The sequence below is a fragment of the Saccopteryx bilineata genome, chromosome 5 (genome assembly GCF_036850765.1).
Source record: "Saccopteryx bilineata isolate mSacBil1 chromosome 5, mSacBil1_pri_phased_curated, whole genome shotgun sequence".
In the NCBI taxonomy this organism is placed as follows: Eukaryota; Metazoa; Chordata; class Mammalia; order Chiroptera; family Emballonuridae; genus Saccopteryx; species Saccopteryx bilineata.
In genome coordinates this window covers 33824834-33851951 of record NC_089494.1, presented here as the reverse complement: position 1 = coordinate 33851951, position 27118 = coordinate 33824834, and the positions used below count along the sequence as shown (strand labels likewise).

At 37.9% G+C, this 27118-nt stretch overlaps 1 protein-coding gene across 1 annotated transcript in view; it reads right to left on the bottom strand.

Annotated features, from left to right (window-relative positions):
- The window catches only part of TRAK2 (trafficking kinesin protein 2), a 69693-nt gene that overhangs the window by 13451 nt on the left and 29124 nt on the right, over nucleotides 1-27118 (bottom strand). Inside the window, exons 3-14 of the mRNA XM_066233229.1 lie at nucleotides 24785-24979; nucleotides 17061-17137; nucleotides 15026-15142; nucleotides 13619-13828; nucleotides 12883-12961; nucleotides 10787-10917; nucleotides 8960-9034; nucleotides 7495-7629; nucleotides 4638-4717; nucleotides 4115-4318; nucleotides 2977-3275; nucleotides 993-1259 (exon numbers count right to left, since the gene is read on the bottom strand). Of these exons, the coding sequence (XP_066089326.1) occupies nucleotides 993-1259; nucleotides 2977-3275; nucleotides 4115-4318; nucleotides 4638-4717; nucleotides 7495-7629; nucleotides 8960-9034; nucleotides 10787-10917; nucleotides 12883-12961; nucleotides 13619-13828; nucleotides 15026-15142; nucleotides 17061-17137; nucleotides 24785-24979 (1869 nt within the window). The remainder of the gene's footprint in view (nucleotides 1-992; nucleotides 1260-2976; nucleotides 3276-4114; nucleotides 4319-4637; nucleotides 4718-7494; nucleotides 7630-8959; nucleotides 9035-10786; nucleotides 10918-12882; nucleotides 12962-13618; nucleotides 13829-15025; nucleotides 15143-17060; nucleotides 17138-24784; nucleotides 24980-27118) is intronic.

Genomic DNA, 27118 nt, shown 5'->3' with positions numbered 1-27118 from the left:
GAACTTTCAAGTAAAAACGAGATTTTGGAAAACATCCTCCACTACGAACTTGAAAGCGTTCTAATACTGAAAGACTCATCTGATGACAGGTAGTGATATTAACGTGATTTTAACATATAACGAAATGTGTTATTAATGAAAAGTGGCATTAATGAAGATCTGCATTACTCAGTGAACAATGCATGATGTTACAATATCATGCACGGGGAAAAATGCATTCAAAGTATAGGACAGACCAATAAATTTTAATGTAACAGCGTATGAAAAGTTCACTGATAAGGTTTCAGATTCCATGTTGCTACAAACCTTAAACTACCACTTATCGAGCTCTGGTGTCAAACCAAAGAATACGCAAAGATACCTGAAGAGGCTAATAAAATACTCTTTCCTTCTCCAACTACAGCTGGGTGAGACTCCACTTTTTCACATTCTTCAACCGAAACACAAATAATAATAAACTGAACGTGGAACTGATATGAGAATCTATCCTCTATTAAGTCATAAATTAGCGCTTTGCAAAATTATAAAATAAAGCCATTCTTCCCACTACTTAAAAAATAGCTTTTTCATAAAACATATTTATGTTAGCATGTAATAATCAATTTTAAGTGAATTAAATATTTTCATAATTTCTTAAGTTTTCCTTTTTAATGTAGTAATTATCAACAAATATAACCCACAGAAACAAGCTCTCTGGAATTTTCAATGATTTTTAAGAGTGTAGAGAGGTCCTGAGCCCAAAATATCTGCTAGCCAGTGACTGAACTGATCTCTCTTTCTCTGCCCAATCTATTTATGTGGGCTGGCTAAGATGAAGTAGAAACAGAAGGGCCACTAAATGCTCTAGACTTCTAGAGTATTATTATATTATCTTACAAGAGTAAGTACACTGCAGTGAGACTTAAATAGAGGTGGTCAGCTGACCATACAGTAAGTCAGGATGTGAAGTTTTACTAGTTACTGGACTCACGTCAACTGAGCACTCTTCTCACCTGTAACCGGACCACCTGCTGAAGTAATGGGCAGCAGAAAGGTTCCTGTTGCTGGCTTGGAATTTATAGGCTTCTGTTCCACTTGAAGAGACTGCTGAACCTGAAAAGTGATACCTTCCTCTTCATCCTCCTCTAAATCTGAGAGGTGATAAACGGCATCCTTAGGCAGCTGGGTAAAGCCTTTAGTGATGACACCTGGTCGTGGGTCAAGAATGGTTCCTAAATTTGGTTGAGCAAGTTGTTGCCAGTGGTGCAGAGTTTGTGATCCTGACAAAAATAAATTAAAAGGCATGAGTGTGCAAGACAAAAATGAATAGAAAGGCATGTTGTAAATTTCTCACCAATATTAAATCTTGAAGCAGAAGTTAAAATTACATGTGTAAGAAAGTAATAATAAAACTTCTTATTTGGTCATCATGTTTTGGCAAAATCTGCAATTTGAAGTTCTCTGTGGAAGACTGATAAGTTGCTGATATGAATAATAATCTTTCTATTCAAAAGTTGATTTTAAAAAGGACATCTAAAGCAGGGGTGAAAAAAACAAGCCAAACCCTTTACAGGAACTAAGATGCTGAGGTGGTGAGGAGAAATATACGTGCCTCAGAGGAGGGCATGCCATTTCCTGGGTGACAAAAATCAGTACTTCCTTGGTTTGTAAACTTTTGAGTCAAAAGTCAGGATCCTGGGATGGAAAACACCTTGATTTTTCAATGTGTGTTTGTAAACACACATTGGGAGAGTGGGAATAGGAAGGAAATGATAAAAGTAGGATATACCTCCATGGTTCCTGCCTATGAGCCCTGGTGAATGATTACCCCAAGCAATTGCACCAAATATGATGTCTAATTACTTCATCCTAAAAATGGCAATTCTGACAATACCTGTACTAATCATTAATGAATAAAACTCTCATATAGAACCTTTGAGTCTGAGAGGTCCTCACAGGTTTCCTACTCAAAATTTTGTCCGTCTAATATAGATGCTCTTGTAATAATAGCAGAGAATCATTTGAAGATTGTTAATTTTTCTATGAAACAAATTTATTTTGAATTATGTTCAATCTTAGGAGAGAACAAAAACAACTGAAATGAACAGAACTGAAAAGAAAAATACAGGCACATAAACCTCTAAGTAAATGACATTATTGAGGTAAAGAACTCTTTTTTGAAAAGGAAGGTAGAAGTAAAAGTATTACACCTAGTTTGTTTTTATTTATCCTATCACATTTATCTTACAATAAAAACTGCCATCAATGGTATTCCTTAGCATAGGACAAGAAAAGATTACTCTTCTTATCTCACATTTATGTTAAAATAATCAGTAAAAAAGAACTGATGGCTGATGACCCGGAGAATGCTGATCACGTTGTTCATTTTCCACAAAGGACTACAAAGCACTGTCCCCCAACAGTGGAATTTAGGGATAATCTTTATAAATAACAAAGATAGCTTGTGCACACAGTGCTCTTACAATTACAATGCAAATCTTAATTTGAGGGGAAGGAAAGGCCAATAAGAAACATGGCTTAAAAATGGCCTTTACTGGCCCTGGCTGGTTGGACTGGCCCTGGCTGGTTGGCTCAGTGGTAGAGCATTGGCCCAGCATGTGGAAGTCCCGGGTTTGATTCCTGGCCAGGGCACACAGAAGCACCCATCTGCTTCTCCACCCCTCCCCCTCTCCTTCCTCTCTATTTCTCTCTTCCCCTCCTGCAGCCAAGGCTCCATGGGAGCAAAGTTGGCCCCAGGCAGGCGCGGAGGATAGCTCTATGGCCTCTGCCTCAGTGCCTCAGGTGCTAGAATGGCTCCAGTTGCAGCGGAGCAATGACCCAGATGGGCGGAGGATCATCCCCCCCCCCCCCCCCCCCCCCCCCCGTGGGTATGTTGGGTGGATCCTGGTCGGGCGCATGTGGGAGTCTGCCTGTCTGCCTCCCCCCACTTCTCACTGTGGAAAAATCCAAAAAGAAAGTGCTTTACTGATTTATTACCTTCAAGGGGCTTGACAATTTGTAATTTTTCAGGCATAAAACACCGAAGGCAACTGGCGCTGCTGAAGTCTGTGATCTCAGACTGGTCAGTGCAGAGAGAGGCAAGGCTCTCTGTGGGGGTGCCACAGCCGCTAGCCCCTTCCTTCTGGTCAGCCAGAACCTGGATCCTCCGCTCCCACTCTTCAGCAAAGAACTGCTTCTCACTTAAGTAGTTCTGTCGCCGCAAACTAAGGCGATGCAGTGCTGTAGCCAAATCACTGTCTCCAGAGGGCTCTAGTTGACCCACCTTCTGAATGTTCCTGTGGGAAAACCACATTCACTGACTGGGTCTGCAAGGGCCATGAACACAGCCTAGACCTCTCCTTTCTGCAGTGGTGAATACTCAAAAGACTGACCTTAAAAACACAGTACTTTCTCTACAATATCTGGAAATAGTAACAACAAACCAAAATCATTAATATTATATATTTTTATAGATAATTTCAAGTAACTTCAGATAGGCAAAAATATACTTTTATCATGTTTTTACTAACTTTTCTATTTCACTTAATAAACTATAGATATGACCATCTATAAATTCAGTTTAGGTAGTCAAAAAATAAATATTCTTAGTTCATTAATCTACGAAATCTACGACACCATGGATTACAAAAGGTACCATTATTTTATGTACTACTAAGAAAGAAAAACTACTACCCATTAACTATGACATGCCACAGAGTCACTGGCTTCAGTGTGGCATCATAGACATGACCCTATGGTCACTGGCTTGATTCCAAAAGTTGCTGGCTTGAGCAAGGGGTCACTTGGTCTGCCGTAGCTCCCCAGTCAAGGCACATGTGAGAAATCAATCAATGAACAACTGAGGAGTCGCAACAAAGAATTGATGCTTTTTACCTCTCTCCATTCCTATCTGTCTGTCCCTCTCTGTCTCTGTCACACACAAAAAATAAAAATAAACTTTTATATCAATGATTGATCTTATAAATAATGATATGTGGCATCATTACTGAGTGAAAACTGATAGTTCCAGAACTTCCTGGGAATAGCAGAGAGCAATGCTAGAATTTGAGTGTGTGAACCTGTTAGGTCAAGGCCACAGAAATGCAAGATCACTGCCACAATCCATGCTTCTTACCCTGGAACCGCCTCCGAGCTGTTCCCCTGGCTCAGGAGTGTTTTGTTCTCTGTTTGTTGTAAACCAGACTCAAAAGGTTTTGCTGTCATGATGACACTTGAACGGTTGGAGCCCGGAATGGACAGCGGAGCTGGGAGTGGGACAGAGCGGCCCCGGGTGTCATTGGCAATCCTGACAGTGTCAAATACCCGTTTCTGCTGGGCTCTGCCAAAACAAAAGGTGTTCATTACTGCCACTCCCTACTGCTGGAGTGCTTTAGAAAAGAAACATGTATGTGTGATATATACATACATTTCATGAAAAATAAATCCACTCTGAATACTTCTAGAGTTTAGAAGAGATCATTAGGACATAAACTTCAAAACAAAGAGAACTCTCTCAGAAATATTAGTATTAAGAGGAAAAATCTGAAAAGTAAGATCAACTACTGAATCTTGTAACCCCTATTACTTTGGATTGTGACTTCTTTTAAATTTCCATCTCAGTGGTTGAGTAACGATACACGTTGTAATCTGTTACTTACTTTTGTTTAAAGAGAGAAGATTCTTCATCCAAACTCAACTTTTTACGCATGGTCCCCTCAATCTCAGATGCCAGAGATTCCTAAAAAGAAGAGTTTGAGATTCCTATGGTGATTATGTAAGAAGCCTGCTAGGAGAAATGAACTCTCCTTAAATTAATTAACAGTCTCCAGAATCCAGTACTTTTGGTGTTATAATAAAAGTAAATATAGAAGAAAAAAGACATTCTGGAGATGTAACTTTTAAACAAGAAACAACTACTTTTTCAGGAAAGCAGTGGCAAAAACCAGTATGATGAACAGAAAATATTACATATATACACACAAAAATAAAAGGTATGAATGGCTACAAACAAAGATCTAAATAGTGATTCTGTGGAAGGTAGAATTTGATGGTATTTAATGATTCTTTTGGTTTCTCTGTAATTTCTAACTTTTCTATAATAAACATGTACAGCTTTTTTAATACAAAAAACCGGCCCTGCCCAGTTGGCTCAGTGGTAGAGTGTTGGCCCGACATGTGGATGTCCTGGGTTTGATTCCTGGTCAGGGCACACAAAAGCGACCATCTGCTTCTCTACCCCTCCCCCTCTCGCTTCTCTTCCTCTTTCTTTCTCTCTCTTTCTCTCTCTCTCTCTCCTCCTCCTCTTCCTCCTGCACCCATGGGTCAATTGGACTGAGTTGGCCCTGGGAGCTGAGGATGGCTCCATGGCCTCCACCTCAGGCCCGAAGAACTCTGTTGCTGAGCAACACCCCAGATGGGCAGAGCATCGCCCCCTAGTGGGCTTGCTGGGTGGATCCTGGTAGGGTTGCATGTGGGAGTCTGTCTCTGCTTCCCCTTCTCTTACTGAATATAAAAAAAAAAGAAAAATCACTAAAAGAAAAATAAGCAACAACCTTCCCCTTCCCCAGGCATAGATGAGAATTCAACTAGCATGGGTGGTAAGCTCAGTGGGACTGAGCTGACAATGACTGGTATTGGTGTGAACAATACGGATGGACAGAAAAATACGGATGTGTTTATGTGGGTGTATGTATGAACATATGTATATTTCTTAGCTTTATCTGATGAGGGGCCTAGAAGCAACAATACTCTAGTGCAGGGGTCCCCAAACTTTTTACACAGGGGGCCAGTTCACTGTCCCTCAGACTGTTGGAGGGCCGCCACATACAGTGCTCCTCTCACTGACCACCAATGAAAGAGGTGCCCCTTCCGGAAGTGCGGTGGGGGCTGGATAAATGGCCTCAGGGGGCCGCATGCGGCCCGTAGTTTGGGGACACCTGCTAGTGGCAATGGACATAAAGCGCCCAGATCTTGGATTCTAAATACCATTCTACACTAAAAGTAACCACAACTTAGAGGAATGGCTAATTCCAGGACTGGGACAGGGAAGAGACGAGATGAGCTTAAAGGAGATATCCCTGGACACACCAAGGACAATTTGAGTATAAAAATAAAAAATAATAATAAAGTATAATTCATTGACTAAAATAGGAACACATGAATCCATACTGAAATAACTAAATGAAAAAATAAATGAGACAGAAAAGCTCTAACTTACAAAAGAATAGTAATTAATAAATGTTGAAAACACAATGAAATTAGAAAATCACCATCTGGCAATTACAGTATTGTGCTGATGTCAATTTTCTAACGTTGATGGTGATGGCATGGTTATGCAGGAGTGCCCTTGTTTTCAGTAAACACACACCTCAGCATTAAGGGAAAATAGGGTGTACCTGCTATTTACCATTCAATGGTCCAGAAGAAAGTAAGGGAACAATGTGGCAGATACAGCAAAATGTTAAAATTTGGGGAATCTACGTGAAGGATACATGAGTTTTTGTACTATTGTTGGAACTTTATTCTAAATTTAAGACTATTTCAAAATTAAAAGTTAAAAACCAGCAATGTGCCCCCAATATTCTTCAGAATATCTATTATAATTTATGGTTTCGGTCTTTTAGAAAATTTCACAGGATTGCATGTACGTGTTTAAGAATTAGATTGTTAAAATCAATCTTTGAAGCAACATTACAAATTCTGGCAAAAACTCAAAAATTTTTATTAATTAAAAAATACTGTTTATTGATGAATTAAATAAACATGGTTCTTGCTATCATGGGGCTTACACTCTAACTGAAGCTAAGTATACCAAGAAACTCAAGATTAATTAAAAAAGATTTTAGATGCTAAGAGTACTATATGAATAAGTGAGATGTTGTGGGTCTAGGGCAGGGGTCGGGAACCTATGGCTCACGAGCCAGATGTGGCTCTTTTGACGGCTGCATCTGGCTCGCAGACAAATCTTTAATAAAAAAATGATGTTAAAAATATAAAACATTCTCATGTATTACAATCCATTCATTTCCTACTGCTCATGTTCATGGCTGTGGGTGGCTGGAGCCAATCACCGCTGTCCTCCGGGACAACATCAAATTTTTATTGGATAATGCCTAATGTACATGGGTCATTATATGGCTCTCACAGAATTACATTTTAAAATATGTGGCATTCATGGCTCTCTCAGCCAAAAAGTTCCCGACCCCTGGCCTAGGGTAAGGATGATCCAAGTTTAAGTAACTCTATGACCTAAATAGGAAACAGATTTAAACCTAATTTACCTGGGGTTCATCTCATAGATTACAATAAATCTGGATGGTCATCTGTTAGAAGGAAGGCTAGAATGAATAAGAATATTAAGGTAGATGTAGATATACAATTTAAGGCCTAAATCAAAGGACAATCCATGTTCTTTCTTCTTAAGATGCTTTACACCATCAGAAACTGTACCACTCTCAGGACAATCTAATCTTAAACAAGTTTCCTTAAATACATACATCTTTCTCAGTTCCTTACCCCAGAAAAGGCTCCATATGATTGGGAGTAGAGATGAGCAGCAGGGCCAGATCTACTACGAAGTTCCTTTATTTCTTCTTGGGATTCATGTAACATTCCCAGACACTCCATATTCCTGTCCTGTAACTCATGCAGCTGGAAGAAAGGAAGGTGGTGTACTTTATTACAGTCTACAACAAAAATGGAGGAAATACCAACTGCGACGAGTTTATGGACAAACAAGCAAAGCGAGTACATATATATTTCACGCTGCCAGATTAGGGCTGTCTCGGCCAGAATTATACATAAACATGATTACGTAGAAATCTGAGATGTAGCTGAGTCAACCATAACCGTCAATTTAATATTTAATGTTTCATGCTCTTAAAAAAACTTAGAGGAAATAGAATAGTTATGGTCAAGTCAGATTCAGCACACTGTTATATAATAGTACTTTTTAAAACATCATTCTGAAGTCTATTAAATGACAAGATCTAGACTACCAAGCATTACATATGATGTCAGGGTGCTCAGTCACCCCAAACAAGTAGTTTCTTCTCCCTTGTTTCAGTATCCTCTTCATTGTTAAGTTCACAAGCATGATCAAGGAGTACATACACACTTTTAGAGTACATTTTAACTTCAAAGATGTCTTCGAGTATAGTATGTGGACTGTATTATTAGCATCACCAGGGCTGGGGATGCTTATTAAAAAACTGCAGATTCTAGACCTGGCCAGTTGGCTCAGTGGATAGAGCATCAGCCTGGCATGTGGAAGTCCCAGGTTTGATCCCGGTCAGGGCACACATGAGAAGCAACCATCTGCTTCTCTTCCCCTTCCTCTTCCTCTTTTCCTCTTTTCTCCTCTCACAGCCAGCGGCTTGACAGGTTCGAGCATGGCCCCAGGCACTGAGGATAGTTTGGTTGATTCCAGCATCAGCGCAGACTGAGACTGCCAGGTAGATCCTGCTCAGGACACAAGCGGGGAGTCTGTCTCTGTCTCTGCTCCTCTTACTCAAAATATGCAGATTCTAGGCCCTCATTCTAGACCTATTGAATTAGAAACTTTTGGGGATGGTGTTTGGGAATCTCTATTTAAAACTCACCTTGCCAGGTGATGCTTATGCTTGCTAAATAACCACTAAATTATATCTAAAATATAAAATTTTTAATGTAGATTCCAAGAAGTAAGAGATTTTTGCTGTTTCCCCTGTCATTTTAAAAACTATTGGGCTAGTTAAGGTAAACTGGTAAAAGGGTCACATATTCCTAAAGAATATTATAGAAGTCAAGGTTTTCCCCTTTAACCAGTAAGGATGTTGCCATGTTATTAGTTTTAGAGACTGACTTTTTTAAATGCTTTCTTTAGCTCTCATAAATTCATCTTGATCCACTGTTGTTATTTTAAATCATATTCACAAAGATGAAAGAAACTATTCATTCATCCCCGCCCTGTATCTCAAAAGATAAAGGAACATTTCATTACCTCCATTGTCAGTTGTCTTTGGGCATCTTTGGAAGCTTGAAGGTGAAGTCTCAGTTCTTCCTTCTCAATCACATGCTAACAACATATTAAAAGAGACACGTGAAGCCTTCCCACATAAAATAGAGACTACTCTCTTTTTTAAGACACCTTAAGAGTGCCTCTCAGGGTAAAGAATATGCAGAGGCCTACAAAAAGCTTACCTTCCAAAAGCCAAATAAGAGCAGTAAAACGGGCAGAATACAAAATCCATCAAAGTGTTCAGACAGTGGTGGGATTCAGCCAGTTCGCATCAATTGGGCAGAACCGATACCTAATTTTTTGTTGAGTTCAGTGAACCGGTTGTTAAAATGGCACTTGTAATCAGGATTCTCTCTAAGGTGGGCACCTGGGCAGCTGCCCAGTGGGGAAATCACAAACTTACATTCCTTACTCTTTTTTTTTTTTTTTTTTTAGAAGATTTTTTTTAATTTTAATTTTATTTTATTTATTCATTTTAGAGAGGAGAGAGAGGGGGAGAGAGAGACAGAGAGAGAGGAGAGAGAGACAGGGGGGAGGAGCTGGAAGCATTAACTCCCATATGTGCCTTGACCAGGCAAGCCCAGGGTTTCAAACCGGCGACCTCAGCGTTTCCAGGTCGACGCTTTATCCACTGCGCCACCACAGGTCAGTGGACGTTCATCTGTGCAACAGTGTTTCTAAGCGCCTGTAGTAATGTTCATTCCATCCACAGGTGAAAAAAATTTGACGGAACTATGCTTGTAATATTTATTAATTATTTCATAAAACTCATTATACCTTTGATGAAATACTGCATTTTAATTCGTGTTTGTTACTTCAGTAAATAAACATATAACGTAAAGAGAAAAAGTGCCAAGCAACCAGCAGCTGACAAGCTGTCATTGCAAATATCTTAAGTTTTTTGTCAGGTAGTATTTAATATTTTTCACTAATATTTTAAAACTTTTTTATAATATAGTTTGTGTACCTCTTTTACTGTTCTTATTTAAGTATTAAATGCATGAAATGATAAACTATCTTTCAGAATATAATTTTTTATACTTAAAACAATCATTAGGGCAGAGAACTGGTTGTTAAATTATCTGAATCCCACCACTGTGTTCAGAGGACATGAAGAATGAGCCAGTAATTCATATCACAATTTCTAAGGAAGTTCTAACCCCATTTTATTGTAACCAACCCCACCATTCTTTTAACATTATTTCTGTAAATGATGACCTGTTAACCAACACGTGACTGCAGATATACAGCCTGTTTGCTTGAGAATTCTAGGGACTAAGTTCAAAAGCAGCAGACTCCAACCTTCAGACATTCCCGCTTCGGGAGATTTGCTGACCTTCAACAGTTATCTGAACCGACTGTTGGCTGCCTGCGGTCCCCTCAGCAGAGAATGCTCAACCCCCTCCTTTTGATTCCTTTATTGTTTTTTTAATCTTGCCTCCACCCTCCTTACAAAAACCCCTGCCATGTCTACATGTTAAGGTGGTGTTTGTGATAGGGCTCTGCCATCTTCTCGGGTAGCAAGCTCTTGGATGGACCTAGTTTCCTTCTACCAGCCGCTGTCTCTTGGTTACTGGCTTTCGAGCAGCAAGCAGCCAAACCTGGGTTCGGTATCATTATGAAGAGAAACTGACTTGAAAGTAGTTACTCATGATACTTCACCACACAGAGAAGACTAAAACAGCAACCAGATTGAAGTACTTTGAAAGGGCAGAGACCATGTTTATTTTGCTTAATCTAGCACTTAGCAGAGTGCATGGTACTGGGTCAGTGATTCCTAACATCTGTTGAATGAAAGAATGAACTCACTTCTTTAAGTTTATGCTGAAGATCTACAATCTGAGACAAGAGAGAGGAGATCTCTTCTTGGTATCGAATCAGCTCATCACTTTTCCCGGACAATTCTTCAGTCATTTTGGACATTTGAGCATTTGTTTCACCTTGAAAACAAAGAAGAATTTAAAAAATTAATATAAATGTAGGGTATGGTTGGCAAACTATCACTGTGGGCCAAATTCTGTTTTGTACCAAGCACTGAACTACCACAAATATATTGATTGTCCTGTAACACAAATTTAAAAAATAAAGATTCTTCTGAAATAGGCTAATCTTAGGAACTGAATGTGAGGCACTGAAGCTAAAAAGAGACGACCTGTAAAAGCAAGCTAAAGGTTTTGCTCCCATCTTTTTCGTTATGAAAACGATACATGCTTAAATACTTTTCTTTCTAAGGGACAAGAAGGCAGAAAAGACTAGATGAATTACCTATCTTTGTGAGTCACAAGACATAATCTCATTGTCTTTGAGAACTCTTTAGGGATGTAAATAAGTTTCCACAAGCAATGAAAATTAACTTGAGTCTAACAAAGGAACATTTCCAGAATGGAACAGTCACAATCTGTTAAACCTACTGATAAAGCTACTACTGAGATACTTCTGTAGGAAAGACTTGGGATACCTGGCAAATTGAGTAGGGCCTCTACAGCAATTCTTAAAGCCTGGCATTCTTGAATGCACATGAAAACAGAACCTTTACAATTTCACTGGGGAATTTATTTCAAATAAAAACTTTGATATCTAGGCCTGATCAGGCGGTGGCACACTGGATAGAGCCTTGACCTGGGATGCTGAGGACCCAGGTTCAAAACCCTGAGCTCGCAGGCTTAAGCGTGGGATCATAGACGTGACCCCATGGTTGCTGGTTTGAACAAGGGGTCACTGGCTCAGCTGGAGCTCCCTGGTCAAGGCACATATAAGAAAGCAATCAATAAACAACTCTAATGCTGCAACTATGAGTTATGCTTCTCATCTCTCTCCCTTCCTGTTTGTATCTCTAGCTAAAAAACAAACAAACAAAAACCCCCACAAAACTTTGATATCTAGCCCAACCTACGGTGGCACACTGGATAGAGCACCGACCTGGAACGCTAAGGTTGCCAGTTCAAAACCCTGGTCTTGCCTGTTCAAGGCACACACAACAAACAACCAACGGACAGCCAGAGTGACTCAACTACTTCTTGTTTCCTGCCCTCTCCTCTCTCTGTAAAATAAAATCTTAAAAAAACCCACTTTGATATCTAAACACAAGTGGCAGAACCATTTCTGTGTCATATAAAACTATTTTTTTAATTGACAAAAGCCTGTAACATTTCACAGGATGACAACAAGAATAAGGAGACCTGGAGCTGAGCTCTTGAACAAGTAAGTTCTTCTTTGTTTTTTAAAGTGTAAAAGGCGGGTAATGACAGTGGTAATGACAGTGTTCACGGAGAAGATTCAATCTACGTTCCCTCTGGGTCTCTAATATTGTTATTCTAAGTTAGCACATTCTGAGCCCACAGCCCAAATGAATTGATATGATGTTACATTTTCTCTTTCAATGTAAAAGGCTAGATATATACAAAGAAATTCAACATCTTTTTCTAGTAAAGCTAATTTTTCCAACTAATTTGTTTTTTAAATTATTTCAGTTAACATTACGTCAAACCAAAATATATTCCCTTATAGACACATGGTTGGTACTTAACAAATTCCTCACCGAATGTGAGACCTGGCTCTGCCACTTATCTACTGTTTCTGACTCTGGCAGACCCCGCTCTCTGCAGGACTACTTCCTCATCAACTGAATGTGAGCTTTGGTTTCTTTCACTCTAACATGTAATACCTGATAGAAATACAGGCCTTTATTTAATGATGATGGCAACTAAAGCAAAGATATTTCTTAAGTGTACACGCAGCATTTTATTTAGAGTTGTGGGCTCAATGTGATAATCCAGGATCTTCAGTAACTATTTAATACTGTTTCCTGAGATGTCTGTACTGAAACCATTGATATAATTTCTGAGTTGGAAATATCCTACCAAAGAACTGCCCAAAGGCAAACAGAATGTTATGTTAACACTTACGAAGTTCTTTAACACAGTCATTGACAAGCTGTTGTTCCTTCTCTTCATAGGTAATAGTTTCTGTTTTTATGTAACAAGCCTTCAAGGGAAAAAAAAAATAGTATGTGATATCTTCTAACTATTTTATAGTATTAAGTAAAAAAAAAAAACCCTTTAATTTTCATTTGAAGATAAAAGTTAATCACAAAGAAAAAGAAACTCCATAAAGCTTTATCTACCGTAAAAAAAAAAAATAAGGGTATGAAAAAGGATGTAATAAACACCTCCCACTCCTTCCTCTCAGGGCCTCTGTAAATGCCTGTTCGAGCTTCCAACCCCCTCCTCCTGCCCCCATACATTTCTGCCTGTATGAAATACATTTCTAACCCTTGGACTCTATCACTTGCTTACATAGGACTTCTTGATTCTTCCTATCATACAAGCTCACAGAACCTAGTAATTTTTCTACATAATTCTTATCACAGTTATACTTATTGAGTTATTTGTTTAAACTCCACAAAATATATATTCTATGCTGTGGCTTTCTCTATTTCATCTGTCAACTTACTATTACCCACTCTCCAGTGGGATCTACGAAACAATGGAAGGCAAATAAATACGTGTGCCTTGGCTGCCACCCCCTAATTCAAATGTCAATAGCAAATCCTGAGTTATGGCACATTTTAACTCAACATTACCTGGGCTTAAACCTTACAGACGTTAAGTTAAAGGAAACTGGGAATTCGGCTGAAAGTACCTTGGATCGAAGAGCCATATTCTCTTCTTCCAGTTCCTTGAGCTTTTCCTGCAGCATGTCCAACTGTAGCAAGCCTTGAGATAAGCTAAAGGACTCATTGAACCGAAGAGGTGTAGAGCAGCTGGAATCAGTTTCACTCTCTTCAGAAGCAATGGAGACAATTCGAAGTAACTCATCTTTCTTCGATAGCTCATGCTGCAGTTGATTAACCTGCACAGCAAAATGGCTTGATTTACAAGATGTCCTTTATTTTGTGTTATTTAACATAACATATGTAATATAACTTCTAATTCATGGAGCAATTATTTCTCACAAAAAAAACAAAATAATATAATGAGCTGCTAGATTTTACTGACTAAACTAGCAAGAGCTAAAAAGAGAACAGAAAACCTGATACTCCTTAAGCTATAATTTTTAGAGCATTAACTCAACAAATACAGCTTTTTCTAGAGCAGGTGAGAAGAAAAGACAATTTTCACATTCTATATATTGAATACTAGAACTAGGGAGGAAATTTTCACATGATACATTCACAGTTAAAAACAAAACAAAACTGAAGAACTTTCCAAGTATCAGAAGAGATCCCCACTTCAAACGCTAACCCTACAGGCCTGTACTTTTAAGCTGCAGAACTCTGCATAACTTCTAGGGAATAACTATTTGCAACATAAAGGCTCAAATATTAATAAATATAAATGCATTTATAAAATGTAAATTAACTAGATAAAAATAACCAATTACAAAAAATTTGAAATTTTAACTATTCAAGTTAATAATCAGTTCTCACAAAATATTTATTGCTTAGGAATAAATACATTTTTAAATATTTCTTTTCCTTTTGCTAGGGTTTAGAATAAAGATACTTCATTTGCATATCTATTATCTGGGGATATATTTTTTTAAAATAAAGTTAAGAACCTGGCCAGGTAGCTCAGTTGGTTAGAGCATGGTCCCCACAAGCCAAGATTGCGGATTCAATCTCTGGTCAAGACACATATAAGAATCAACCAATGACACATAAATAAGTGGAACAAGAAATTGAGTTTATTTCTCTCTCCCCCCCTCTTTCTCACTAAAATCAGTTAATAAAACAAAATAAAGTTAAGAAAAGATCACAAAGTCCACACAAATGAGGATAAAATGTTCGTATCTAAGTAGAGTTGCACAGTACCATAGGTACTGAGTAAGGTTTTTATAACAAGGTAGACTCACTCACATAAGCACTCCTCTGTACAGTATCACTTCATGCCTTTAGTGGTTAGTTCAATGGCTGCCAACATGGTAGTCCACATGGACTACTGTCATTTACCCACTTATTGTCATTAACTCAGGAACGTCTAGGACAATAAATTCCTCCACTGCCCAAGACCTAATTATTACGCTGCAAATATTTAATCAAAGACTTACTTGATCAAAGGCTTGTCCCAGCTGCTCCTCCAAGGCTTCATTCTGCTCAGACAAGACATGATTCCGCTTTAAGAGAGCTTGTCCAATTCGAGCAGCTAACTCCAGATCACGATCTCTCTGTTAAAATAACAAGTACACTTTTGAGTACCAAAAAAATTAAATGGCAGTTTGAGGTTTTTGAAGTCAATTTTGCTAAACTCAAAAGCAATGTTCTAGGAAGCATCAAGATTCATTTTAATGCCCACATACCAAATAAACACAGGGCCTGGCACATAGGTGATGTTTAATACATATTGGTCAAATGGATGACCACCAGTTATAAATGCAAGAGAGCATTTCTTTTCTTGATATAAATGAGTTATTAATCAACCTTACTACTTAGGATCTAGAAACCCAACCTTTAAACTTACAACTTTGAGGAATTAGAAAAATCAATGTAGTCTCTAAACCTAAAGACAGAGTCTGGAACAAAGTAAAAGCCCAACAAACATTTGTTGAATGCACCTGCCTATCAAGTGTGGTAACGATATAGAACAGTGATGGCGAACCTATGAGACACTCGTGTCAACACAGACATGTGTAGACATTTTCAGTGACACACAGCTGCATACCAGAGAAGTATGGGGTCGCATGCTGAGAAGGCCACGTTTCATCCTCGGCTCCTGCATGGCCACAGGAGCCGAGGATAAAACATTTGCTGTAGTGTAGACACTGTGCCGGAGGTCTGTAGGCCAAAACAACAGAACTCCGGCACAGAGCGTCTAGTTCTGGGACTTCGGTTAGGCCGTTTTTATCGAAGTGACACACCACCTGAGCTATGCTCGGTTTTTTGGTGAATTTTGACACACCAAGCTCAAAAGATTGCCCATCACTGATATAGAATCAGATATTTAAGATATGGGGATCAGATAGGTATGCTAAAAGTTTCATTTAGGGCAACGCTTACACGCACTGAGAGCCAGAGGCTGAGAGGAAAGCAGTCAAGAGCCTTACTGCCAACTGTGCAAGAATGATGATGTGGAATAAAGCAGGATAAAGGACTGGAAGTTCTGAAGCTACAAGGTTCTGCTTAGAGTTTAGGGAAAAAAGGGAGTCTAACAAAATTGGTGGTAATGATGCAGGGATATCTATAGAAAAGCTGAACCAAGTAAGCATTTCTGGGTACATGGTAATACTTAGCAAGAACACAGAAATTCTTCCCACCTGCTGGTGGTGAGGACTGTATTCTGTAGGATGGAAAACTGTCAATATACATTTAACTGCCTTATATATGAGTATGGGTTCTGCTTACATTAATAACTATAAAAATTAAGCTTCTGTTCTTTCACTCCATAGTACATAAACAGGTGGATGGGCTATTCCAAAAATTACAAGCCCACTTATCTCACATTTAATGTAGGCAAAGTGGCATACACAAAATCATTCTGGGGACCTGGGGGGAGGGGAGAAGGTATACTTCAAAGAGACAGTCTTCCATAAGACTAGCTGAACTAGAAGTCTAAGGAGACACCTCCATGACTGCCAATTGGAAAAGAAACACTATACTTACTAAAGTGTAATGGACAAAGTGAGTTAAAAAAATAACCCAAACTGAAAGCAAAAATCTTTGTGAAGATGCTATAAATTGCAGGTGTAGATCTGCAATGGAGCTATTTCTTGAACAGGCAGTTCTGTTCCAGATTAAGTAACAACATCTACTTTTCTAGGACAGGGAGGCCAGCCAGCACCATTATGACAAAAAAAACAAAAAACCCCTAAACCTTCTATAATTTCATCATAATTAACTTCAGGAATCATTCTACTTTGGAATGCCCATTTTTCCAGTTTCAACAACCTTATACACAGTAGCCAGCAGCAAAGACACCATTTTTCATTTAATATAAAAATCTGATCGATTCCAAATGATCTTCAGGTTTATTTTATTAGTTGAATTTATTGGGATTACACTGGTTCACAAAACCATACAAATTTCAAGTGTACAACTCAATAAAACCAAGTATTAGTTTTTTGTCCTGGAAGAAAGGTGTTTTCCTACCTCTGCCAGGAGATGTGTAACCATGTCGATGTCATTGTAAGTTCTGGTCATCTGCTCCACCCTGTCAGTGCCTAGAACTAAGATAGTGAAAAACACTGTTTATAAGAGTTAGAAATAACAGAAACGTTTCATAAGAACTGAAAGATAACAATAACATCAAACCCAGGCTTTTACAAAAAGTCATTCAGGAGAATAAAAATATTTGTGAAAAAAAAAGGGAAAGAAATGTTTTGTGTATTAGACAATTTGGAAATAGACTAATTATTATAAATGTATATCATACAATAAATTAAAGTATCAAATGATCACAAGGCAGTCACCTCCTGACTATTACCTTCTCCCTTGGTAAGACTAAACTTTGGCAACTCACACTCGAGAATGTGGGCTGAGAAAATGAATTAAATCACCAATTGTTTCATATCCTAATGTAAATTAAAGTTACTGAGGGGTGAGTTAGTGAGAGATGATGTTGTTACAAAGAACTTCAATTAGAATTCTGTTGTGATTATCTTGAATATCACCACCTATGAGTTAAAATTAAGCTCCTGTTCTTTCACTCCATAGTAAACAAGGAATAGGACCTGTAGGACTTCTTATAGATCTGCTTTGAATTTAATTAGCTTGATTAAAAACCCCGTAGGATAATCTTCATATCTGAGCTTTTGCTATAAAATAATTACTTGCATAATTCAAGGCCAGTATTTCTGAATTTCATAACCTCAAGAACTATTGATGCACTTGGGGAATTTATCTCCAGAAAGGACAAATATAACTCCAGTGATTCCACAGTCACAATAAGCAATGTCTTTTTAAGCTAAAGATAACGCATAATACAAAGGGAATCTTTTGACTTTGGAGTGTGCTACATGATATAAATTGTGTTTAATTTAGACTGTTATAATTAGTTTGTCTTGAAGAAAAAACAGGGACTTCGGAGCAGAAAAGCTGAATTCACATATTTGAGTGAGCTTGAACACGTCACTTGACCCTTCTGAGGTACAGATTCCCTATTTACAATATAATATGGAGATGATAACATTCATCTCACAAGGTCATTAGGTATTTCAAATATGATAATTTATTGAGTAAAACCGCTAAGTATACACAACTACTTACAGTTATTACTCATTAAACACAACTAGTGCGTATGAAATAGCCCTGGTTTTACCTTCTCTGCAATAACTCACTGAGCTGGCAGCAGGTACTATGATGTAAGTCATTTGTAGCTCTTTAGTCCCATCTAAGGCTTTCAGTTGCCGTTGCACTGGCTGGATGGGGCCAGAACTGCACTGTCTTCCAAATAACTGTTTATACAGCTAACAGAAAGCAGACTTAGCTATAGAACTGCAAATATAAGGAGGTTCTTCAGAATTAGCACCGCCATGTATAGCTAAAGAATAACAGCTTATTTGCACTTACAGAAATTCCCTTCATCTATTCATCTAATTACTTCCCTTTCCTTTCTCATAAAAACCCCTTGTTTTTGCCCCATAATTGGAACACTATTTGAATTTCTGCCTAAATCAGTGCTTCCTGAACAGCTATTCTTTGTGATCTCAAATAAACGCTCATGCCTCTTAGCTTGGCCTTTTATTTTCAGATTAAGAAGACTCAGTTTAAAAGTTTTTATACAATTAATTTAAAAAATACATGACATAGCTTCTATTACACGATTGACCAGAGCTGAAAATGGAGCAGCAGATTTAATTTGAAGCCAGTAAATTAAGGATGTAAAAAACAGCTGTGAGCTATAAGTCACACAAGATGAAAGAGGAAAGAAAATGAAGGACAGGGTAATATGTAAAGAAATGTTTAGAATTATACATTTTGGAGAGGCAAAACTAAAATGTATTTCTTATAAATGCTTACTTTCTGTCATACCTGCAAATTTAAAGCTGAATCTTAAGAAGTTAATCTCGTTCAATGATCTTACTTTCTTATATGAGGAATCCTGACTGAGAGGAATTATATGACATCCAATACCACAGAGCAAGCCACTAGTGGCAAAGCCAGAATAATAATGAGGTGATAGCAACCCCTATCTCACAAGGTCATAAGAGAAAACTTAGGCCCGTTCAGTCTCGTAAGAGGCTCTACCACCACCCTGCTGTTTCTACCACAGTCCCACCAACATCAAAAGGCCTTTACCTGATGAAGTACTAGATACCCACATTTTAAAAAACCACAGATTCCAATTTTGTTCTTTAAAGGGATTATAAAATTGATTTATTGTTTCTGTTTCAGGTTTTGGCTAATCTCCCACGAAGAACAAATGTTATCTTTGAAATAATAATAAATAGCAGCTCTTGTTAAGAGGTTTCAAAAGGCAAAAATAAATTTTTAAAATGCTTAAATAATTATTATGGCAAAGAAGTGAGATAATGCAACCAGAATTCTTATCTTCAATTCCTATGTTTTATGTGAAACAGGCTATATACTGTTAAGCCCAAAGGCTGAGCCCCTCAAGTGCAGCCGTTCAGTTGATGTTAGTCACAAAGCATAAAGGGAGGAACAAAATGGAGTCCTCTCTGCAGCCTAATGAGTTTTGTCTTCTCTTCCTTGTCACAATACTGATAAAGATATGTTGCTTGGGCCTGACCTGTGGTGGCGCAGTGGATAAAGTGTCGAAATGGAACACTGAGGTCACCATTTCAAAACCCTGGGTTTGCCTGGTCATGTCACATATGGGAGTTGGTGTTTGCTGCTCTCCCCCCCTTCTCTCATTCTCTCTCACTCTCTCTCTCTCTCTCTCTCTCTAAAAATGAATAAATAAAATCTAAAAAAAAGGAATATGTTGCTTGGGATGATTTCAAAAGTACTCAGGGCAAAGGTCTTACATGTTTTCTTGGCATTTAGAAATTGTGATTAAATGCTTCTAAAACCAGACTGATTGTTTACTGTAATTCTGTAACCAGGAATGAAGACATAGTCAAGTAGGCTGACTTCATTATAATCAATCCCATCAAATCATAGTTTCCCCTCAGTTCTCAGCTGTTAAAATAGAAATATACTAAATGGTACAGAAATTAGCAATGTTCCTTGTTTCTAGACATGAACTTCCTTAACCTAATTCTCTGAAACAACAACAGCAGCTACAACAACAACCCAACTTATTCATCAGGAGATAATTTTTAAATTAAATACATTTTTAATTTTAAATATTTGAGGTATAATTGACATATAAATATTTTTTAGGAACAATTTCATAACTTGGTTTTGGAAGGCTGTCAATTAATGTTCAATATTTTTGGTTAAATATTTAGAGAATCTAATGTTCCTGAAAAAAAATATGGGGGCGGGGGGGGTAACATACAAAAGCACTTTCCTTATCCTCACTTTATGTTCTAACTCTGCATCAACTACTCCAATCTCACATTTTTTCAGGATGGGAACTGCCAATGTTAATCCATTCTGACATCTCTGTCACTTATATGAGATATGCTTGACCATTTCCTCAGATGTACCTTTTTCAAGATCTAGAGTTTTTATCACAACTACTAAATTTTAAGAAGACTTCTAATATTTCACCCACTCTCCAATCCTCCCACACCAAAAAACAAAAACAAAAAACCCCCGCAAAAACACCACCCATGTGGTATAGCAAAAGCTGCAATAACTCCTGACAACTACAGACATGTCCTGAGGTTTTAACCCCAAAGAAATAACTACAGTTCTTGCTGTTATAAAACAGAACATTTCTGCATAACAAAACAAAACAAAACTGACTTCAAAGGGACTGAGACAGAATAAAAAGGAGACTGATGACACAGAGCAGCCTTTCTCACAGAGTTCCAGGGGAAATTCAGCCCCACAAATACTGACTTGAGGGATAATTTTCCCATTCTCTTTGAGATAACACTTAGCTAGCACATGATGCATGGAAGATAAGGTAATCCATTATACATAATGCTTTAGAATATATGGCTTAATTCTTTTGTGGAACTGCTTGAGAAGGTTGATTTAAGGTATTACACATCTGCTCATGTCTATGACCTGACCATGGTTAATGCTTCTTGAACACTATCAGTTACATTTCCTTTCCTGCAAATACAGTCAATAATTTTTGAGGACAGAGCTTGAGGAAAAGTATAACTACCAACCAGAAGCAATAATCCCTACAATGTACTGCATTTCTCTGCAAAAAAGGTATTCTTACTTTTTAAATTCTCTGATTGTTATTGTGTAATGACCATTTAGCTGCCCAACAAGGCTTTCTATCAGTGGATACTAAATCTGAGAGTGCGTCAGCACTATCAGGAAGACTTGTTAAAAAGACTGCTGTGCTCTACCCCAGTTTCATTCTGTACATCTGGGGTGGGGGTCCAAGAATTTGCCTAAGGTCCCCAATGATGTTGATGCCTTAAATAAAATGTATATAACCCATCATTCTCCTCTCCCCATTTTCTTAGGCATTTGGAAGTGGTACAAATGATCCCTATTTCCAGATAAAAAATATCCTGAAAGGCAGATCAGGTTTTAGCCTTTACAAGAACAATAGTATTTCCTGTTGTGTGTGCTCTGATGGCCCCAGAGCTCACTCTGGTCTTACCCTTAATAAAATTAAGAAAAACCTTGGAGTGACCTTTTGGCATACAAAACATCTTTTTGAGTATCTTAAATGTTGTGTGTGGTGGGGATGAAGACGGGATTGTGTTTTTTTTGGACCCACCCAGTGTTGTGTTTTGAAAGTAAACAGGCCTGTTCAGATTTGTTTGGTGGGGGTTTCGGAACACAAGCAGTATCATTTCATTCATGTGAGACAGGCTTCCTACCCAACCCTGCCCATGTTTCCTTCCAAATTTCTTTATTTCTTCTCAGAGCTCTTTCACTTTATTTACATTATATAAGAGAGACTGTGTCACTCCTCTCATTAGTTGTTAGAACTGAATTTAATGAGCACAGAATCTATTGGCATGTGTGGGAAGTAGGGATAAGGGGCTGGAGTAGCACCACGGAGCTGAACCCCAGGAGGGCTTGCCAGGGTACATAATAATTATGTAAAATCACAGATCTTGAAATATCAAGGGAATAGAAAACTGGGGGAAAGGGCAAAAGAGTGTTTTGTATCTTGATTTTTAAAACCTTAGCCAATTTGCTAAATAAAGTAAATCATTTATCTTTTAAATTCATAAGATGCAAATTAATGAAAGTCATTCATATATATTTTTGTAGATTTTATTTACTGATATTTTTAGAGAGAGGAGAGGAGGAGAGAGGCTGAAAGAAGGGGGAGGAGCAGGAAGCATTAACTCATTGATGCTTCTCGCATATGCCTTGACCAGACAAGCCCAGGGTTTCCAACCAGTGACCTCAGCATTCCGGGGTCGATGCTCTATCCACTGCACCACAGCAGGCCAGGTAAAATGTTATTTACATTTGACTGAACTGTTACCCAAAGAATTGATAACTTTAAAATAACAGTGAAATTAAAGTACAGTACAAAGATAAAGTTTTAGTGGACCAATTATACTCCCAGCTTATTTGCTTCATGACCTTAAGTATATCAACAAGGTTTGATTTTCAAACTGTTCAAGTGAAAATGGTGCCATCTGACTACAGGAATAGGACGATTTTCCAGAACCTGGAAGGATGGATCTGTATCATCCTATTAATCTCAAGTTTTAAATTGCTCCATTGAACATTATGATTTGCTTTGTATAAAGTCCTGAAAAACAAGTATTTTTAAATTTGCTTATCTTTTATTTTCCAGTTTTTTTAATTTGAAATTCATCGTAAAAACAATTTCATTAAATCATGATCTAATACATCTTTCTAGCTACAGCACCGCCCCCTACACCCCCCCATGACTTACAGCACAAAGAACAAGTTTACTTTCTGTGCCACTCTATCAAAATAATGACTGACTAAATTTATCATGATTAAACTTCAGTTTGAAATTTTCTTCTCACAAATCTGAAACTCATGGAACAAAGGGAAATGGAAATCAAAAATAGTAAAGTATAGAATTGTGACAATTCCAGTGCCATATGGACTTTTCCTGGACTCCTGCTCCTTGTGACAGCTCCTAACAGACTGAACTGGGGTTGGGTTGCATTTGCAGGGATTTGGAATGGTGTTGGTGCCAACTTGGACTTGGTGAACATGTTAAGGACACTACTCTTTTATGGATTCTTGTTGTATTGGCCAAGAGTTTGCTTAAAGACTTTAAACATTGTTAAAAAATATATATATATATATATAAAGACTGGATAAAGAAGATGTGGCACATATACACTATGGTATACTATTCAGCCATAAGGAATGATGACATAGGATCATTTACAATAAAATGGTGGGATCTTGATAACATTATACAGAGTGAAATAAGTAAATCAGAAGAAACCAAGAACTGCATGATTCCATACATTGGTGGGACATAAAATCGAGACTAAGAGACATGGACAAGAGTGTGGTGGTTGGGGGGGGGGAGGAAGGAGAGGGGAAGGGGAGGGGGAGGGGCACAAAGAGAACTAGATGGAAGGTGACGGAGGACAATGACTTTGGGTGATGGGTATGCAACATAATTGAAAGACAAGATAACCTGGACATGTTTTCTTTGAATATATGTACCTTAATTTATTGATGTCACCCCATTAAAATTAATAAAAATTTATTTATAAAACAAATAGTGTTCCTTTTAAAAAAGCATTTTCTAGAAAATCTTAAACACACAATTTCTTAAATTAGAAAGTTAAGAAAACCTTATGGGCCTTAATTTAATATTCAGCTATTTAAAAAAATATTGAGGACAGAAATACAGTTTTATTTGAGTTTCTTGATATTCCAATTCAAGTTTAAACAATGTTTAAAATTCCTTTTCTGAGCAGTGAGTAACCTTGTTCTAGGAAACTGCTATTAAAACCAAGTTAATGATTATTATGAAAATGAGTATTTCACAACAATCATTCTCCAGCCACATTCTTTAAAAACACTGAAGCAGTGACTGGAAAAATGTCTAGGACCTGATGCAACCTCATATCTAATTCAAGTGAAAAGAATTGCACAAACATTAATGTGAATATAAACTTTAATTATATAACAGCTATTATACACATACATTTCTATAGGGAATAAGAAAAAAGTAAGGCCAGCCTGAATGCAGATTTTGGAATGAGGTCAAACGCAAAAAGATCTTCAACCTTTAAAGTTTAAAAAGTATTCTAAGACAAATCTGGCTTAGCCTTTCACTGAAATACTCTCTATTAATTCTTAAGTAAATAACAAAGATTACGCTATAACGTGCATTTATTTCTACTTGGCATTATTAAAACTACTTATGTATCCAAGAACGATACTTAATGACTGACATAGTTCCTGTGTCTGTGTTTAATAGGGAAGATAAGAGTCAAAAGGCTGATGGCTTAGGATATCAAACTACTGGGATAATAAATGTCAAGAGATATAAAAGATGATCAAGTTTTTAAATGATTTCACAACTTTTTTAAAAGTTCCCTTTCTACTCAGTCTGAGCAAGTATCAAGTAAACAATAAGAGAAATGGCAATATCTGACTTTGCCTGCAACCCTGGACACTCAAAGTACTCAGAGGGACATACCTGCTGTGTTTAAACAGAACACAATTAGAATCATCACTTCACGCGTTAAAGTCAGTATATACTGAACAATGGCTAGGGATGTCAAACGCTTTAAGAGTTAATAAGATACTCATAATTTTTATTTCAATGGACAAACTCTAAAAGGGAAAAAAAGAACAAAAAAACTCACTCATATAACGGAAGGTCTCTTCTGCAAGGACTGGAGAGAGGGCCCCAGAGACATGATGCTGTTCATGTGAGGACTGAGTCCAGTCTTGGTTTTCATATAGAAAGAGAGAGTCCACTTTTAGTCTGTACTGGGGTAGCTGTTCTTCTAGTAGACTCACCAGCTCAACTTCAGGGCGATCCTCATTGGAGCAGACATCTAAAGAAGAGAGTCCATGTAAATGAATCCAATATATTTCCATTGCTAGGCTACAGAGAAAAAAAGTGAACTTAGTTTTGCGAAAGTAGGAAAATCAAGGACACTTTAGCCATGATCATTTCTCCTCTGATTTTTATTAATATATCCTGCTACTATAGTTGAGTCTCTTCTCTGGGTTCCTTTAATATGAGAACTTCTCTAGTAAAAATAATACCATGAATATCTAAAAATATATTGCTTAGTGTTTTTAAAGTTTGGAGTAAATTTAGACAAAATATTTATTTCTCCTTATCAATCTACTTAGTGCTGGTTAAAAGAGACCTGATCTCAAATAACTCATATGCTTAGGTGAAAAAAGCAGCACAAAACAACCAGCAGAAAAGAGTTCTCTAGAAATAAAACTACTACTATGTGTCCTTTAGTAACAGAATTTGAACCCTGCAGGATTCTTTAATATCTGGAAAAATTACATTTTAGTATATTTCCACAGCAGCTAGATAATTTAGAAAATTAACATTTACTGGTTAAATATTAACCAATAACATTAACATTCCAACACAGTGCTCCTGGACTAAGCACTTCATCATTTTTCTTTGAAAGATGTGGTATATTAAAGTCCCGAGTGACTTTCACATCACTTCTCTCTCACATGCACACTTCTAACTCCTCAACACATACATATCTCTGAACACACCAAGGCTTCCCTACCTTTATGCGTTTGCTCCTGGCTTTCTGTCCCAAATACTGCCTATCACTTAACACTTCCCAAATTTAGCCATTTACAAGGAAAGGAAAGTTATCCTTTGTAATGTGCTTAAAATATTAGGGCTTAATATAGAGAAAATACAGGATGTCACACCAGCCCTCTCACTTTTTAAAGAGATCTAGTATTTCCTTTGTGGGTGGTATAAAGAAACATTTCCTAACTCTGGCAAAGAACAACAAAGTGAAAACATACCCTAAAAGAGTAAATTACTACTACTTGACCTTAACAATAACAATGTAATAAATCAATTACAAGGAGACTGACAATATCAGACAACCCTACCCACCTAGAAGCACATGCTGTCGCTTCATAACTACAAAGATGAGGTATATTTAAAACCTTAAATATGGTTCTAAAGAGGCTCTTAGCAGATCTCTTAAATAAGAGCCCTAAAACTGTACCAAATTCTATTTCTATAAATTCCATGGCCCTGACTGGTTGGCTCAGTGGTAGAGCATCAGCCCTGCGTGTGGATGTCGTAGGTTAAAGTCCCGGTCAGGGCACACAGGAGAAGTGACCATCTGCTTCTCCACCTCTCCTCCTTCTCTTTCTCACTCTCATCCTCTTGAGCAGCCATGGCTCGGTTTGAGGTAGTTGGCCCCTGGCACTGAAGATGGGTTCATGGCCTTGCTTCAGGCACACAAATAGCTTGGTTGCCGAGAAATGGAGCAACAGCCCCAGGTGGGCAGAGCATTGCCCAGTAGGGGGCTTGCTGGGTGGATCCTGGTCCAGGTATATGTAGGAGTCTGTCTCTGCCTCCCTGCTTCTCACTTAATAAAAAAAAATTTTCATATGACTATCCAAATTTTTCCTGCCACAAATATATCTCATCTAAGTTGTCACTGTAATACTTGCAGGAAGAGAAGATTATAGATACATGCAGAGCTAAAATTGGGGTTGTTAGGCACGTATAACAGAAATGAAGAACAAAAGTAACATTTAAAAAGCTACTATTCCCTAGAATATTTCTCTGAATCATTAATGAAATTCTATAAAATTTCAAGGTTACAAATCCCCTATTTCCAAAGGGTAATTTTATTTTTATTTTTTACAGAGACAGAGAGGGAGAGAGAGTCAGAGAGAAGGATAGACAGGGACAGACAGACAGGAACGAAGAGATGAGAAGCATCAATCATTAGTTTTTCGTTGCATGTTGCGACACCTTAGTTGTTCATTGACTGCTTTCTCATATGTGCCTTGACCGTGGGGCTGCAGCAGACCGAGTAACCCCTTGCTCAAGCCAGCGACCTTGGGTCCAAGCTGGTGAGCTTTGCTCAAACCAGATGAGCCTGCGCTCAAGCTGGTAACCTCGGGGTCTCGAACCTGGGTCATCTGCATCCCAGTCCAATGCTCTATCCAATGCGCCACCATCT